At 39.5% G+C, this 15,800-nt stretch overlaps 1 protein-coding gene across 4 annotated transcripts in view; it reads left to right on the forward strand.

Annotated features, from left to right (window-relative positions):
* Nucleotides 1-15,800, forward strand: part of anks1b (ankyrin repeat and sterile alpha motif domain containing 1B) — a 278,973-nt gene that overhangs the window by 240,974 nt on the left and 22,199 nt on the right. For all 4 annotated transcript variants that reach the window (XM_085387689.1, XM_085387686.1, XM_085387687.1 and 1 more), the window contains one exon: nucleotides 15,015-15,122. In XM_085387689.1, the coding sequence (XP_085243815.1) occupies nucleotides 15,015-15,122 (108 nt within the window). The remainder of the gene's footprint in view (nucleotides 1-15,014; nucleotides 15,123-15,800) is intronic.

Below are 15,800 nucleotides of genomic sequence, written 5' to 3' on the forward strand. Positions count from 1 at the left end.
CAACAAAGCAAATATAAATATGAAAGGACACAAGTATCAACACTAACAGATAGAACAGACAGAATGCCGTTACAAGGCACTTTCGCATTGGCTTCCTTTTTCTGAGCTAGAAGCTACGTCCATGTTTTACACTGTTTATATATGCTTTCCCTACACCTGAAAAAGTTAGCTTATGTTAGCATATGTTTGCTAGATGTTACATTAATATCCCAATTGTGAATTACTTCAGTTTTGATAATTGTGCATTGAGATCTTGAAGTTTGCATATTTTTTTGCTTACTTGGGTCTTTAGGGGACTATTTTGTCACCACGTGGGATCTATTCCTTTAAAATTAGTTTAAAATGCTTAATAATGTCTAAAGGTTTTAAAAAAAAATCTAATTACAGATTTAAGACTCAACCGTTGTTGCTGTTTTCTAATGGAGATGCCAGTGTGAGGGATTCAAGCACTCTATTTATGTGATCCACGGGGCATAACCTAAGTAGACGCTTGTAAAGACAGAAATAGCTAGAATGACGTCAAGCTTTGTAGCTTGGATTTCATTTATGTGACACTTTAATACGGACATAAACACATGTACCCGCTCAATATATAAAGTAACCACATGGACTAGTGTTGTCCTGACCTAAGAGACATAAGAGAAGGTGAGTCATTTCTAAATGTTTCATTCTTTGGTAAATAGTAGATATTTGAATATTACGAAAGCCTCCTCAGTGATGGGATTTCTCTGAAATGAGGCACAAAGGAGAATTGCAAAACTGATAATGATCAGATGAATGGGAATTTTCTGTGCTCTAGGCTACTTCCTGTCACATGTCTAAACTTGTTTAGAACTGCAGCCAGAGACTAAAGCTTTATTTTTGGTTGCGAGAGGGCTCTGAAGTTCCAGTTAATAGCATTAAGTTTGACCAATCAGAAAGGTCGGACTGGTATCAAACTGTCCCGGCTGAGATGATCACAAACTACAAAATACTTTTTCGCATCAATTAGAAATTAGAAATTAGAAAAAAAAGAAATGAGATTCCTCGTTTTTCTTTCTTTTCTTTTTACTACTCCCATATTTGCATTAATATTTGCATTCACTGTGTAGGAGTTCAGGTCAGTATAATAGGTTTACAATTGCTTTAGATCTTATATACAAAGAAGTGGATATATTTAAATCCATTTTAAAGACTTTAAGGTGTTTTGTGTCAAACTGCAACTATTCTGAATTTGTTACAGCTCGGACTTAAGGCTAGTCTTTTCCAGACTCTTTAACAACATATTTTATAACTAATAATAGCTAAAAGAACAATTATTAGACACCTGGTTTTTCTTAGGTGATAATGTTGATATCATTACATTTGCGGAAAATCAATTATGCTCATTTTTCAAGTTTAACTTGACATAAACACAGAAAAGAGAGGGAATCCATAGACTATTTATTTATTTATAGAAAATGCAATGGAAGCTAACACTAGCTAGCTTGGTTAGCATAAATCCCTCCATTTTCTTCTGCTTGCCCAGTTCAGGGTCCTGGGGCTCGAAGCCTGTCTACTGGGAAATAGCCCAATACACTAATGGAATATGAGAATTTTATTTGAATTTTATTTTATCTGCTTGTGCTTCTAGTGAAGCATAAGTTCAAGGCTTTAAAAAAGTGGGGGTGTTGTAAAGTATTTTATAATATTAATAAAACATTCCTAAGCATCATTATTATAAAGGCAGAAAGGAGGCAAAAAAGGCCATAAAATGTATATTTCTGCTGTAAAGCTAACTCTAGCCGTTTCCAGGCTTTGTGCTAAACACAAAACCAGTCCATAATAGACCCTATGAAAATATAATTATTATATAATTAGAAGCGATATAGATAAATATAAAAGATAAAGATACTCCTGTGATCAGGAGTTATCTCACATTTTATTGTTAGCAATGTAATTTTTGTTTTGAATATTTACATCACTGCTGAACTCTTTCAACTCAAGCAGCACACAAACACATAAACTTAGACTCCTTGCGAGCACAAGCTTGTCTTGGTATAGGCTCAGTGTGTCTCCATAGTGACGGGATAGAGAGGAGGAGGAGGGTGAATGTAAACTGGGTAGAAAGCGGGAGAGAGAGTGTGTAGAGAGAGAGAGAGAGAGAGCTCAGGCAGAGACATGTAGGAGATGTAGTCTGGCTGCCGCAAGCTGAAGAAGGAGGAGGAGTTTTCGGGCGCTGGAAATCTGCAGAGAAAGTGAGAGAAAGGGAGACAAAAGCTGGTGCTGAGGAGGCGAGGAGGAAAGCGTGGATAAAGAAAGGAGAGAGGCAGAAGGGAGAAGAAGAAAAAAAGAAAACCACTTGTGCTGGTCAGCAACAAAGCAACAGTAAACAGCTCAAGAGAAGAGGGCGAGAAAAGAAATCACAGCAGGAGTCAAGATTACTCCTCAACCTTTGGAATGAGTCACGTCCTGTGGAGAAATAGGTGAGCTTGCTTTGAGACGGGATGTGGAAAGGGTGATGACAAAAGGAGAGCTATAAAGCATGCGGGGGGATTTAGAGATGAACACTAATACTTTTATTCTTCGCTAGCTGTTCTTTTAATGCAGCTTTCGTGCTTTCTGTGCTCAGAGATGATTTAAACACAAGAAATGAGTCCACGGCGCTCAATCAACACTGCTGACTGGGCTAATTTACAGGCTGTGTAACTGTGCGTGCGTGCGCGCAGGTGTTGGAGTGTTTTTGTGCATCTAGAGTAAGAGTCTGACCTCATGTTGTAGTACTTAAAGCTCTGATTGTGCTTTCATTAAAGAGTCACTGGGTCTCTGTCCACAAGTTTAGCAAATACAGCCAACAATGGTGAATTTATGCCATTTAGTTGCACAACGAGAGAAATTTGTGTGACTTTTGTTTGCTTGCATCATTCAGAGAGGGGACCTAGCTGTCACTGAAAAGTCAGAATGTCAGAAAACACACTAACCGCCGTCTAGCAGATCAGCCACTACGTTTAAATACACTCCAGTTCAGTTGCTGGCCTAATTTAATGTCCTCTCCTTATTTGCATTCACCTAACATACTCCTAGAAAAATGGTAGGAGAAGTGAAATGTGGGACAAGACTGAGAAGGAATGTAGTAGCTTAGAGAGATGCTGTAAGGCTTCGTGTTGGTTTGCACAGCTGACTTGACTACACAGCGAGTGATACGCAACCGATAATCAGCATGTATGAGATAAACTGTAAACATTGATTAGCAACAGGGGGGCTAAGCTTGCTGTCAGATGATGACTGTTTTCAGCTATTTTAATCAAAGCGTTTAAACCCTTATCTGTTTTAAACCAGTGTTATTGTTCCAGCCGTGATTGCCATTATTTTAAGTTTTTTATTTTTACCCCGGCTTAAATTAAACTTCAGCTGCCTTGAATCCACTGGCAGCTAAAACTCAAACAGCCCAATTAATATTTTCTAGCCTGTACCAACTTGTTTTCCAAAAAGTACGCACGCAAACAAGTAAAAGAAAAATGAAAATACAAGACTGTGCAGGATAATGGGTTAGGTCCTTTTTGGGAAAGAGTGAGACGGGTCCCAGCATGTGGCGTGAAAGAAAGAAAAGTTAAAAGTATTTCTTTCTTCGCCCAGCTGTTTGATAACCGGAGCCTGGATGGACAGAAAGATTGAGTTGGAGTGTCTGCCTGATGCTGTTTATCTCAGACGTCGGCCGATCCATCAAAAACCCAGCCTCGCCTTCTGTTCATCGAATCGTCACCACAGCGACTCATTGCAATAGATTCCCTGTCAGTGACGGGCATTAATCAGTATGCAGCTCAGAGAAACCACGGCGTGATAAATGATGCCGCGAGAGGCATTCCACAGACAAAGACTTTTTACATGCTGATACAAATGTTTTTATGCTTAATATCTCTTTAGTTATGCTCCTACGCTTTGCAAGAGGACATATTACTCTATGCCGTTTCATTAGTGGACCATTCAGATCGTTAATGGGTATATACCGCACCCTTCTGTCCAAGTTTATTTATCTTATTTTAATGGCTCACATTAAAGATCGCCATTTTTCTATGAGCTGTTTATATCCCAACCTTAGGCATTCATCAGCAGTTTAAATGGCTAACACTTATACTCCCTATATATGCATTAAAAAGAGGGACATCAAAGCAGACAGAAGATCGTACCATCTCACTTTTGTCTGTTCTGTCTGTACATGCACATATAGAAGATTTGGTATCGTACAATATAAAGCGCCTTGAAGCAACTGTTGATGTGATTTGATGCTATATAAGCAAAACTGAATAAAATAAAGTTTAATGTAAAACTTAAAGGGATGTTGCTGATGCATCAGTTCTTGTTTGCATACTCGATGACTTTATAATGGACAAAAAAAAAATCGAATTTACAAAACTTTAGATTCAACAACAAAGAAAAGCAACTGTTTTAAAAGTTTTCCCAGCCGCCACAGAGAACCAGGACAGAGTACACAGCAGGGTCCCATCCAAAGCTGTCACTCAGCAGAGAGCCCACAGATGCACATATGGCTGCTACAAGCATCCTATTAACCTTATCTTGTCTTATTTCTCCCTCCGCCCCAAAAAGTGCACGTACTGTACGTTTCACGCTTCACTGACTCTGACTACAAGCAGCTGTTAGAAACAATCACTACCTCAGCAAAGTACTGATGTCAGAAACCTGATAGAAGAATGGAAAATAAGTCTTACAAGCAGTTAAGAGGAAGCTATGTGATGCGTTCTGTTTGTGCGTTCACCTTTTTCTCAAAAAGTTATGATTGGATTTGCATGACAACTTGGCCCAGCTTAGATTTTGGAGTCAATCCAGATCTGGACACGTGAGTTTCTGTAAGGATTCTTTACCATTGAAGGATTGGGCAAAGTCTACCATTTTGGGTCCTAACTTCACAATAAATAAAAGTAAAATATCATACATCTTAAAAATTGACAGATATTGTCTTTGTGCTTTCAAAGAAATATACCTATGCAGTCGTGGACTGCCAATTTCCATTGTAATATTTACAACCATATTAGCAAATACCTAAAACACGAGACCCAGATCTAATATTTCAAGTGCTGTTTCATTGTAATGTAATCTAGATATATGCTCTGTGTGTGTGCAGAAAATACAGAGGTTTATAAACTCTTTGAACCCCTCCCCTCCTAGACAATATTGTACACTCACAAATACACACAGTCATGTGCACAGCTTGGTGCCTTAGGAGAGCTTGTGCTTCTCTGCAGTGTGAAAATTGCTTCCATCTTGGGGCTTTGAAGTATTTATTAACCCAGAAAAATATCATCCACCATTTCCTCTCCCATCTTATTGGGAATTCAATTCATGAGCCTCCGTGTGTGGTAAAGAATGAGGGTGTGTGTGCGTGTACGAGTGTGCCTGCAGAAGCAAGATTTGAGAGATCTTGTTTCAGCCTTGATCCTGCAGCATTTGGCTCTGTTTGCACACACTCACACACACACACACTCACTCAGTCTGTGCTTGCAGTCATAGTTACAGTTCTTATGCTATTAATGGAGATATAGCTGTCTCCATGTAGGCAGGCTTATTAAACAGCCCCCTCTCATTGGCTGCCACTTCTGTCAGCACTGAAAAGAACTGAAATGTCCTATTGGTCTTGGTTGGACATCAACTTCAACACATCACTCGTAACTGGTTGCTAGGCAACCAGTTGTCTCCAGTTTCCCTCCCCTGCTTCATCCCACCCACCCACCCCCCAAAAAAGTGGTGCTATGTTTCCTTTTATTCATTTATTTGTTTGCTTATTTAGATTATATTAAGCCTGGGCATGATTGTTTTACGCATGTGTGTTTTAATGGCCTGGAGCTCCAGGCAAATCAACACTAATCATCCCTGCAGAAAAGCTCCACCTCGAAACAACACATTAAGTGAGAGATAGAGCAAAGAGAGAACAAGGGAGAGGAAGGCAGCTGGCTGTGATTAAGTATTCAGGGTCAGAAAAAAATGTCAATGATTGGAGAGAAAATGAGGAAAGCATTGTTGCATAAACTCAGTGCTGTGCACATTATCTACGTTACATCAATGCTTTTCTATCACAACCTGTATTGATTGCTACAAGGAGGCGACAGGGTGGCTGGTATTGTTTTCAAGTGTATGTGTGTCTGAAAATTGTAATGATGCCATCATCAAAATGTGCTCTTGGAGCCACCTACTTAAGCATAATCTACACTTTGGCAGGTGTTTATATGACTCTTAACTTCAATTTATATTTCTTCCACAAACCATTATGCACACTTCGCAGCCAGGACTTTAGAAATGTTGGCAACTGCTCCGAGGCAAGAAATAATTAGGCACAAAGCCTTGTGTTGCCTTAAATACACATGCTGCGTATGTTCTGACAGACAGCTAAACACCTTTCTCTCATCCAGACTCCACGCCATTATGGAAATCGCTAACAGGTTTGCCAAATATTAAGAAAAATTTGGAAACAGCACTTAAAGAATAAACATAATATGCAAAAATCTGTGATATACACCAACAACAAAGATATGACCTCTGTGTTTTCAGTGTTAGCTGCAGTCCTGCACTCATTCCCTAAGATGACATTCAGACAGGCACGCGCCTTTTACTGATCGATATTACTGCTCACTTAGCCTGTAATGTATTCTGACCTCTGCAATTTAAGTAAGCTTTGGCCAGTGATTCTTTGATCTGTACGGAGTCGATGCAGGATTCTCGAACCCCCGATCGTGCTATTAGGAGACAACCCATGAGGCATGCACAAGTCTGTGGATATCACAAAGGTCACAACCTCTGTCTGCAGGGGTCAGGTGATCGGTCATATTGACATGAGTGAGCTCGGAGAAGGTAGATGCACGCGATACGCGATAACAAACCAAGATGGACCAATCAAATGCAGTTGCCATGGCTGAACTGAAGGAGTTCAATTAACTCTTTTATTAGCCCGAGACACAGTAGTTATCCTCTCTGACTTTGTGTTTTTCTCTGTCGTCTGAATAACGAGGGGACAGCGGAGTGAAAATGAGGACAAAGCCTGCAGGAAACGAGACACAAGAGCAGATGATGAGAGGTAATTTCGGGTCAAGGGACCATGGGCAGAAAGTGAAGGGAGCAGTGAGTGAAGAATTGGAGGGCAGTGAAAGGGATTGTTAGCCAAGTCAATGTAGATTAAAAAGGAGCAAAGAGACTGATAAAAGAAGTTTTACTCTCTTCCCGCTCTGTCATTAAAACTATGTGCTAGCTTGAGCACAGACAGGGACTGGACTGTTGGTTCTCTCGCTGGGTTTCATGCTCCACTGAGCCAACCAGCTTCCAACCTCCCCTCCAGTAAGAGCCACAGAAAAGCCTTTTTGTCTCCAGTGTCCCGAATGAGAGCAGTCGCTGTGAATGTCCACGATCGCTGACGCTTTCTACTTATTGTCACTGGTTTCTTTTCAAATATGTCATTTTGTCACAGTTTGTGCTTAAAAGAGGTCACTGGGGTTTTTTTTCTTTTTACTTAAAATATTTTAAGGGCAGCTTACACACCTGAAAGTGTAAACTGTGCTTCAGATCTTGTTACACTGCATCTTTCACAAATGAGTGCACTAAAAAACTTTATATGACATGCCTGTCATCACCTGCATGAGCTGTGGGTGATACAGCTCTTAACAGCGGCTGGTGTGTAGACAGGTGTGCATCTCACACGCTGTCACTCCAGCCTGTATCCTTCTGTCATCATTTCAAACAGGAGGGGCAAAACTGAATGATGGTTGTCGTAAAAAAAAGAAGTGTTCTTCACATTGGTCAACACACTGGTATTTCTAATGGCATCGCACACCTTTGTTGCCTTTTTTCTCTCATCCTCCCAAACAACACGACATCCTTCCAGCACTAGAAAATAATAAAAACACACTCTTCTCTTTCCACATCACACTTCGTTCAGTTCTGATGACAGAGAGAAAGATGGAAAGGTTTCTAGAAATAGTCAGACTTACAATTAACATTGTTATTTGTAAATGTAATTGTTGGACTAAAGCTGGAGCTGGCAAGATGTAGCAGGGAACAGAGGCCACAGAGCGGCGATGGCTGTGAGAAAGTGTGGCTCTGTTAACCGTATGTGTGTCATCTAATCCATTAATCAAGCCCGTTCAATCTGGGCTAACGGGACTGCTAACAGGATTAGTGCATTGATCGGCACACAGAGACGCACACACAGAAAACACAATCATAGCAGCAAAGTTCTGAAATCAGGACCCTTTTGTTAATATCTGACATCACTTTCAAGCACCGTCTCACTGCAAGCGAAAGTGCTATGACTTGTGTTACAAACCCTTCTGGTTCATAGTTTTGAGCTTTTCTGGTCTGCCAGGAGTGCAAAATTTAAATTATATCTAAGATTAAAAACACACTGAAGTGAATTGTGAGTATCTCCAAAGCAAGTTTATGGGGTGCTTCAATATTTTCTCTGTTGCCTGAACATACTAGTTTTTCTTCCCGTGGAATCCGCTTTTCTTCAAAGAGATTGTTAAACTTTAAATTTTCCCGCAGACTGCAGTACGTTGCAGGATCTTTGCTCTCTTAAACAGCTGAAAATAAAGTGTTCTACAGCTGGAAAGTGATATAAATACTTGACTGAAAATGAGTTTTACCTGACATGTTTTGCCTTATAAACAGTGATGGGAATAACAGCGTTACAAGTAACGGCGTTACTTTTTTCAGTAACGAGTAACCTAACTGATTACTGTTCCTATCGTTACAACGCCGTTACAGTTACTAACAAGAAAATGCGGTCCGTTACTATTTTCAACAAACAGACAATTGAAGCCGTGTTCAGCTTACCGCATCTTATATCAGTTGCACGGAAGTAGCTGACTACGTAAGTAATCTGGACGCTACAGCTTTAAGCAGCTGCGCGCGCTCCCGTGGACGGTAATCACGATCACTGTCTAGCACAACACCTGGAGCTAAGGGGACAAAGCAATCGCATGAGTGCTGCTGTTTGACTGAGGAAGAATAAAGTAGTCGTGGTAAGCCAATCACATGACCACTTAAAGACAAAGCAACAAAGTGATAGATACCAGTTTTTAAATTGTGTTGATAGACCTGCAGGTATCAGGCTGTGATGTTCTCCTTTACAGTGGACAGAAATTATTTTTTTTGGAGTGGCACAAATAGTTTGTGTGGCATCTTATTGAATGCAGAACAGCTGATTGTTCTGTAAATAGTTTGAAATGGTTATTTAAAAAAATCAAGGTAAAAGGTAAATGGATGCAAATAACTTTGTTGTTTGCAAAACTTGAGCATAGGATTTTAAAATTGACAATTTATATTTGCATTTAAAGTTATGAAATATGATTCATTAAACATGTTTGTGGGTGTTACAGTAAAAAATATAACTTTTTCTAGTCTGATTTTATGTTTTTTGTCTGATTTTAGATCAATTGTGTTAATACAGTATGTCAAAATGAAACCATAACTGTAAATTCAGACACGTAAGGTTGTGCTGAAAAGGATGATACCAAACAAGGCAAAGTAAATAGTTTTTAAAGGTGAAATGTAGAGGGAAAATCAAAAGTAGTTAACAATGGCCAATTATACCCTGGACCCCAGAGGGTTAAACGTTTTTTTTTAAAGTAATGCAATAGTTACTTTTCAAGTAATGAATTACTTTTAGAATATTGTAACTCGGTTACTAACTCAGTTACTTTTTTTGGAGAAGTAACTAGTAACTATAATTAATTACTTTTTCAAAGTAACTTGCCCAACGCTGCTTATAAAACAAGTGTAGGTGCGCCAGATTCATAGAAGAAAACAAATGTCAGGCACGGACATCATTTTCCATCATTTTTATAATTTTATCAGAAAACACCCCATCGAGCCTTTCTCTCTTTTTCATTTGTCTTCCTAATCTTCCTCACTGCTTTGACCTTTTGCTGATACCGAGGCTGCTGGCTTGTTGCTAGCTCTGGATGGCACTTTCCGCTTTAGCCGCTTTTCCTTTGTTAGCTTCTTTAACTTGTCCGTGTTTAAGTGTCTCATTGGTTTTGTTGTTGCATTTTTGCGCGTTCTATCACAGTTTTACTTCAGTGAACTTTTTGTATTTTTTCACTTTAATCGTAACAGCTTAGTCTATCGCTGCTAGTGAGTGCACGACTACCTGGCTATGCTTTTGTTGCGCGTGCATTAAACACACCAGCTCACAATCTCTTAACATATGAGTCTGACCCAGCCAGTCACAAGTCCAGTAAATAAGTCTATTTCTAGTTCGCATGTACCACAGCTCAATCAAGAAATGACAACTGGTAAACTGTCAATAAAGTCTTGGATGAATCAATTTTTTTTGTCTCTACTATTTATCAATAAGAACCAGTATTCTTAAAATTACACCAGATGATGGAGTGAGAAAATGATTGAGAGGTGGACTAAGACAGTGTTAGGTTGGGTCTTTTCAGGATATCTGCTGACAGTGATAAAATAGAGAATAATGCCAGATTTATTCTACTGTCAGCATCAATCAAATGTTTGCTGCACCTGCGGTGACAGAAATGTTGTCTATATCTGGTGAGCATTTTTTTTTCCCATTTTTTCCCACCTTCAATGTGCTGTTGGAACAGAATGTACAAGCATTGGCTTATCAAGATTATATCATCTGAGCTCCGTGTTTGAGTTGATTTGAATAGAATTGTGCTTAAATGAATGCTTAATCTGGCGCGATAGCACAAGACAGAAGTGGAAGAAGAAGGTATATGCTGCGGTAGCTCAGCACTTTTCCTGACAGTATATATACACCTGCTCTGAATATAATTTCAATGCAAATGGGCTGGTGTTGCAGTCAACCATCAGGAAGGGAGTGAGTGTGTGTTTTAACAATAATGGCTGGGTTTCGTTTAAATTCACATCCATTGAGGGATAACAATATAATCATCTTCCCCAGCAGCTCTGAAACAGCTGTTTGGGCTCTTTTTTTGTGTGTGTGTGTGTGTGTGTGTGTGTGTGTGTGTGTGTGTGTGTGTGTGTGTGTGTGTGTGTGTGTGTGTGTGTGTGTGTGTGTGTGTGTGTGTGTGTGTGTGTGTGTGTACACATCCTCATCCACGTGTGTGTGTATTTTATTTATTTATTTCATGGATGAGCGTGAGTGGGCAACTGCTGCTGCAGCTCTGTGTTGCTATGGTGACAGCTGAACTTCAGGCCGAGGTTGAGGCTTCTACTGTATTTGAAGTAGATGCTGTTGCATAAGGTAAAGTATAACACAGATTTGCACCATGCAAGGCAATTACTGTGCTCTTTCTCGAGTGTGCGTGTTTGACAAAAGAGCAATGTGAGGACTGTGCCACGCTGTTGCCCCTCAGGAGATTGGCAGGAGGCTGAATATTTCATAACTTTTTCCGTATAGCAGGAAAACTCACATACATGTCACATTTTACACTGCAGTCATCATTTTTATGTAATGACTATTTACTGTTACACAAGTCAGTTATAAGAAGCAAAAATGAATACCAATGCAGAATAATGGCGCCATACTATTGAATGTGCAATGCAACAGTTGGTCAGTTAGTCAAGAGTCCAAAATAAGGGCATCAAAACTGTATGGGCTGACATCAGCAAATAAGTTGGCATTTACCAGCATAAAGGGCTGATATTTCTGTGTTCAGTTCTGGGTTAAGTATTCAGAAACAGTGTGAAGAGCTGCAAGACTAAAAATCCAGTCAGTTATTTTATAATAATTAGCTGATAAATAGGACGATAAACGCAAAGAATATAAGAAAGAAACACCCTTCAGCTGTGTTATAAGTGCTGATGTTGCATAGCTTGTCCTCCAGAGGGCGCTCTGCAGCTTCCCTGTTAGAAAAGCACCTTTTTGGAAGGAACATTTTTTTTCATATTTTCATGTATCTGAGGGAGAGAACAAAGAATCTCTGCCAATATGTCGAAACAACAAATGAATGAATAATACTTTTTAAGCCACCAACAATGCTCTTAAAAATTCAACATCAGCAGGGCTTTAATACTGATGATTTCTTTGTTTGCACAAATAAATGAAAACAAGCAAAACAGACTTTAAATTTAGATTTTTTTCCCCCCTTTATTTTTAACATTAGTATCTGGCCAGAATTTCTCTATCATCATCTCTAATGTCAAAAAAGAAAAAAAGCCAAAAGTTAAAAGGCTGAGAATACATCATATTTGCACTTGCGTTCATTATTATCATTTGAGTCCCACATTATTTTTGCTTCTAATATTACTGACACTTTAAAGGAAGGACAAACATCACTTGATTTTTACTGCACTAAATTCACTAAGTGGCTCAGGGGACTGGGAAGCGTATCTGTATCCGGAAGGTCGCCGGTTCGATCACCCGGCTCTCTATCCTGGTCGTTGGGCAAGACACTTTACCCTACTGCCTACTGGTGTTGGCCAGAGGGGCAGATGGTGCGATATGGCAGCCTCGCTTCTGTCAGTCTGCCCCAGCTTGCCTCCACCAGTGTGTGAACGTGAGAGTGAATGAATAGTGGAATTGTAAAGCGCTTTGGGTGCCTTGAAAAGCGCTATATAAATGCAATCCATTATTATTATTACTACATAATATCAGCTTGTGTGCTCTTGATTGCCCTTTGATCGGTCTAAAATGAACAATTAAAACATGTTTGCATGCAGTGAAGACCAGTGGAGATGAACACATTGCTGGCCACGGTGTATTCTTTATTTTATGAAATGAAATAAAAGTTATAAGACCTACTTACCACTTCTGAACTTGCTTGATAAATTATACAAGAGTTGTTTGCATATCTGCTCCATTTACTATGCAAGGAATATGATTTTTTTTATTTATGCTCTCTTTGATTGTTTAGGTTTGCGCTCACGTAGGTAGAATCGTACCGTATGCATCCTAAGCGCCTGTTTGGTTGTTTCTTTGTATTTTTATGCTTCTTCCGCAGATGTGCAGCAGTAATTGGTGAGGGAGATTTTATGTTGTGCTGACTCAAACAGAGGCAGACCATTAGACTGACAGCAAGACCGTGCCATGAGGCTAATTACCACCCTTTGCCCTGAGGACACATTCAAATTCTCTCATGTTCATAAATACGTTTACTCGAAGTTCTCCAGAGGCAGCTCTATAAAACCTGCAGAAGTTTGTTGTGTACTGAAGTTTGGTACCAGAAGGTGCAAAGAGAACATCCCTGCAGAAGGCTGCCATGTTCCAGGCCGCCTCTTTAGAAAACCCAGTAACTGGCACAGTCAGTGGACGCCTGGTGACCAGAGAAAGAATGAACGCTTTCATTGGAGTCCAAGTGCATGGTTTTTTTTTCTTTTCTTTGTTCTCTGTGACTGTGTAATGAGAACCTGGGGGGAAAAAAGGAAAAAACCCAATAGACAGTTACAAACTTGCCACAATCTCATTGTGGAATTTGCAATTACTTGCTGTCAGAGCAAAATCTCAGAGTACACTCTCAGCTGTCACTAACAACACTTTGTTAAGCAGTAGTACTAGTTTAGAACAGGCGTTTAGGGACTTGCAGTTATTTGCTTTTGTGATCAGAAGGGAAGATTAATGAATTGCTGTTGAGGTGCAGGTAGGCAATGGTTAGCTTAGCTTAAAGAATACTAAAAGATCTTTAGAATTCATAAAGCGAATCTTTGAGACAAATCTAGTCACTGAAACGATGAGCTAGCCTCTTTTCAAAGCTCTCTAAAAGAATAGGTTAACATTTTGTTCAATACTCTTTTGCTAGCTGTCAGACAAGAGGACTGATATAACTCACATACAAAGCTATAGCTAGCCTATCTTCCATTAGAATTACAAAGAAACAGCTAATTCTTTGTGATGTTATATAAACAGTGTTATTTACATAAGAGCACAGGTTGGATCTGTAAATGATGTACATGAGAACAAAAGGTGTGCCTATAGCTTCAAGGTCCTTTCAGGATCAAGGGCTAATAAAGATGTACGAGACTCACCTTTTGCTGTTGTCTTTCTGTTTTTTTATATATAATTTTAAGAAGAATCATACAAGTTAAAATTTCAAAAACAGCTTTTTGTTTTCATCTACCATTAATGTACGGTAATCTCTAAAAAAAACCAAAATTTGAAGATTTCTGTTTTATGCTTTTTTTGTTTGTTGTCCATTTGTCATCCGAGCAACAGACCGATTGAGAGTGAGCAGTTTTCGGTTGCAAGAGATATGCTGCTGTCAAAATGCTTTGAATAACCATCAGCTACGATCTAATGAGGATTTGGGTTTTTATTAGCCTTTTAAAATAAACCTGCTTCTGTAAACAAAGCTGGGTAGATGAAAATGGAAACTGTGATCCAGATGTGGCTACTCTTATGGTCATATTCTCAGATTGATCAGACCAATGTGATCAACGTTACAAAAGAGCAATAATTAATTGATCAAATGTATTTTTTTATACCCTTGTCTCTCTCACTGTTTCTCTTAGGCGTAAGTCTCATACATACCTGATGTTCTTTGTATATAAGGTACAGTTGTGCTGTTATTCAGGTAAAGGCACCAGTTTGAATGGAGCCATCCAAGCCATGTTGGTAATGTAACAACAACAATGACATGCATGTTCTCAGGAGCATTTTATATCATTATGCACTCATTAGCGCACCCCTGAGTGCTCTGCTAGTGCTCTCCAATGGTTTTGTCTCCGAAACCCTTTTCTGAAAACTAGTATTATTCTCCATTTTAGGCTAATGATGATGATCTGTTACCTTTTTGCATTTTTTTTTTTAAACACTCACATAATCTTGTTATCATCCCGACTAAAAGTCTATTAACTCTTTTGCTGTTGCTAAAATTTGTTTTAAATTATGCAAATGAAAGTGAGAGTCATCGTTTTTTGCCAGCAGAGTCGTTTGTGGGGGATGCACTTATTGTGTTTTAGTACATTATAAAACTTGGTGTGGAGAAGAACTATAGTAGAAATCCCTGAGCTGTTGATGTCTGTCCCCAACACAGATGTTTTGGACATGCGTCAAATAACTATTTCAGGTCTCCTACGATGAATGATCTTTGTGCACAATGCATGAAAACGAATATCTTTGTGTTCATCAGGTACTGAAGATCAACCTTATCGGCCACAGAAAACGGATTCTGGCCTCATTGGGGGACCGGCTACACGAAGACACCCCACAGAAACCTCCACGGGCCATCTCCTTACGGGTGAGTGAGTCTCTGCAAGCTGACAGTATGGGTTTTACCCATGACAATATTGAGCAATATCTTAACCAATTAGGATTCAAATTATCATGACTCTATAAGACAGTAGTTGCCTTCCCAGATGGCTCTCTATTTCTCTGAGGGAAATTCAGCCTCCCCACTGCTGCAGTTACCACCCAAATGATTACCCAAATCTCTCGGAGAGGCGCAAAATGGCCGTCCCACTGCCGTTTCCTCCCTGCTGATTTGTCCTGGATGCTACTCACAATGAATTGGCTTTCCCTCTCCCATCACAGCCACACTCCTATATCTCGGTTTTTTCAAGCCCAGAGAAAGCCTGAAAATCTGGAGGCAGTGCTGAAACAGCCCGCTGTTCCTAAACACGTCTTCCTGTAAACCACTGAGTCATGAAATAGGTTGAAAAATATTACAACAATAATCCTTGTTAGTTTCCAGGGGGAAAGGAATTTGTTTGGCTCCTTTAATAAAGTTCGAAATGCTTAACCAGGCACAAGCGCTGTTAGCTTCAGCTAGATCCAGCGTGTATAGTATGCGGTATTGCTTGAATGTGTCGTAACAATTTTAAACGTTTTAAAGTCCACATTTCAAGACATATAAAACAGAAAAAAGTTCCAAACTAGAGCAAGCAAATAGTCTAGTCTGAAACGAGACTTTCAGACT

Source organism: Rhamphochromis longiceps, linkage group LG17 (assembly GCF_057381845.1).
Source record: "Rhamphochromis longiceps isolate RC_006_pf linkage group LG17, R_longiceps_female_GT1.1, whole genome shotgun sequence".
Classification (NCBI taxonomy): domain Eukaryota; kingdom Metazoa; phylum Chordata; class Actinopteri; order Cichliformes; family Cichlidae; genus Rhamphochromis; species Rhamphochromis longiceps.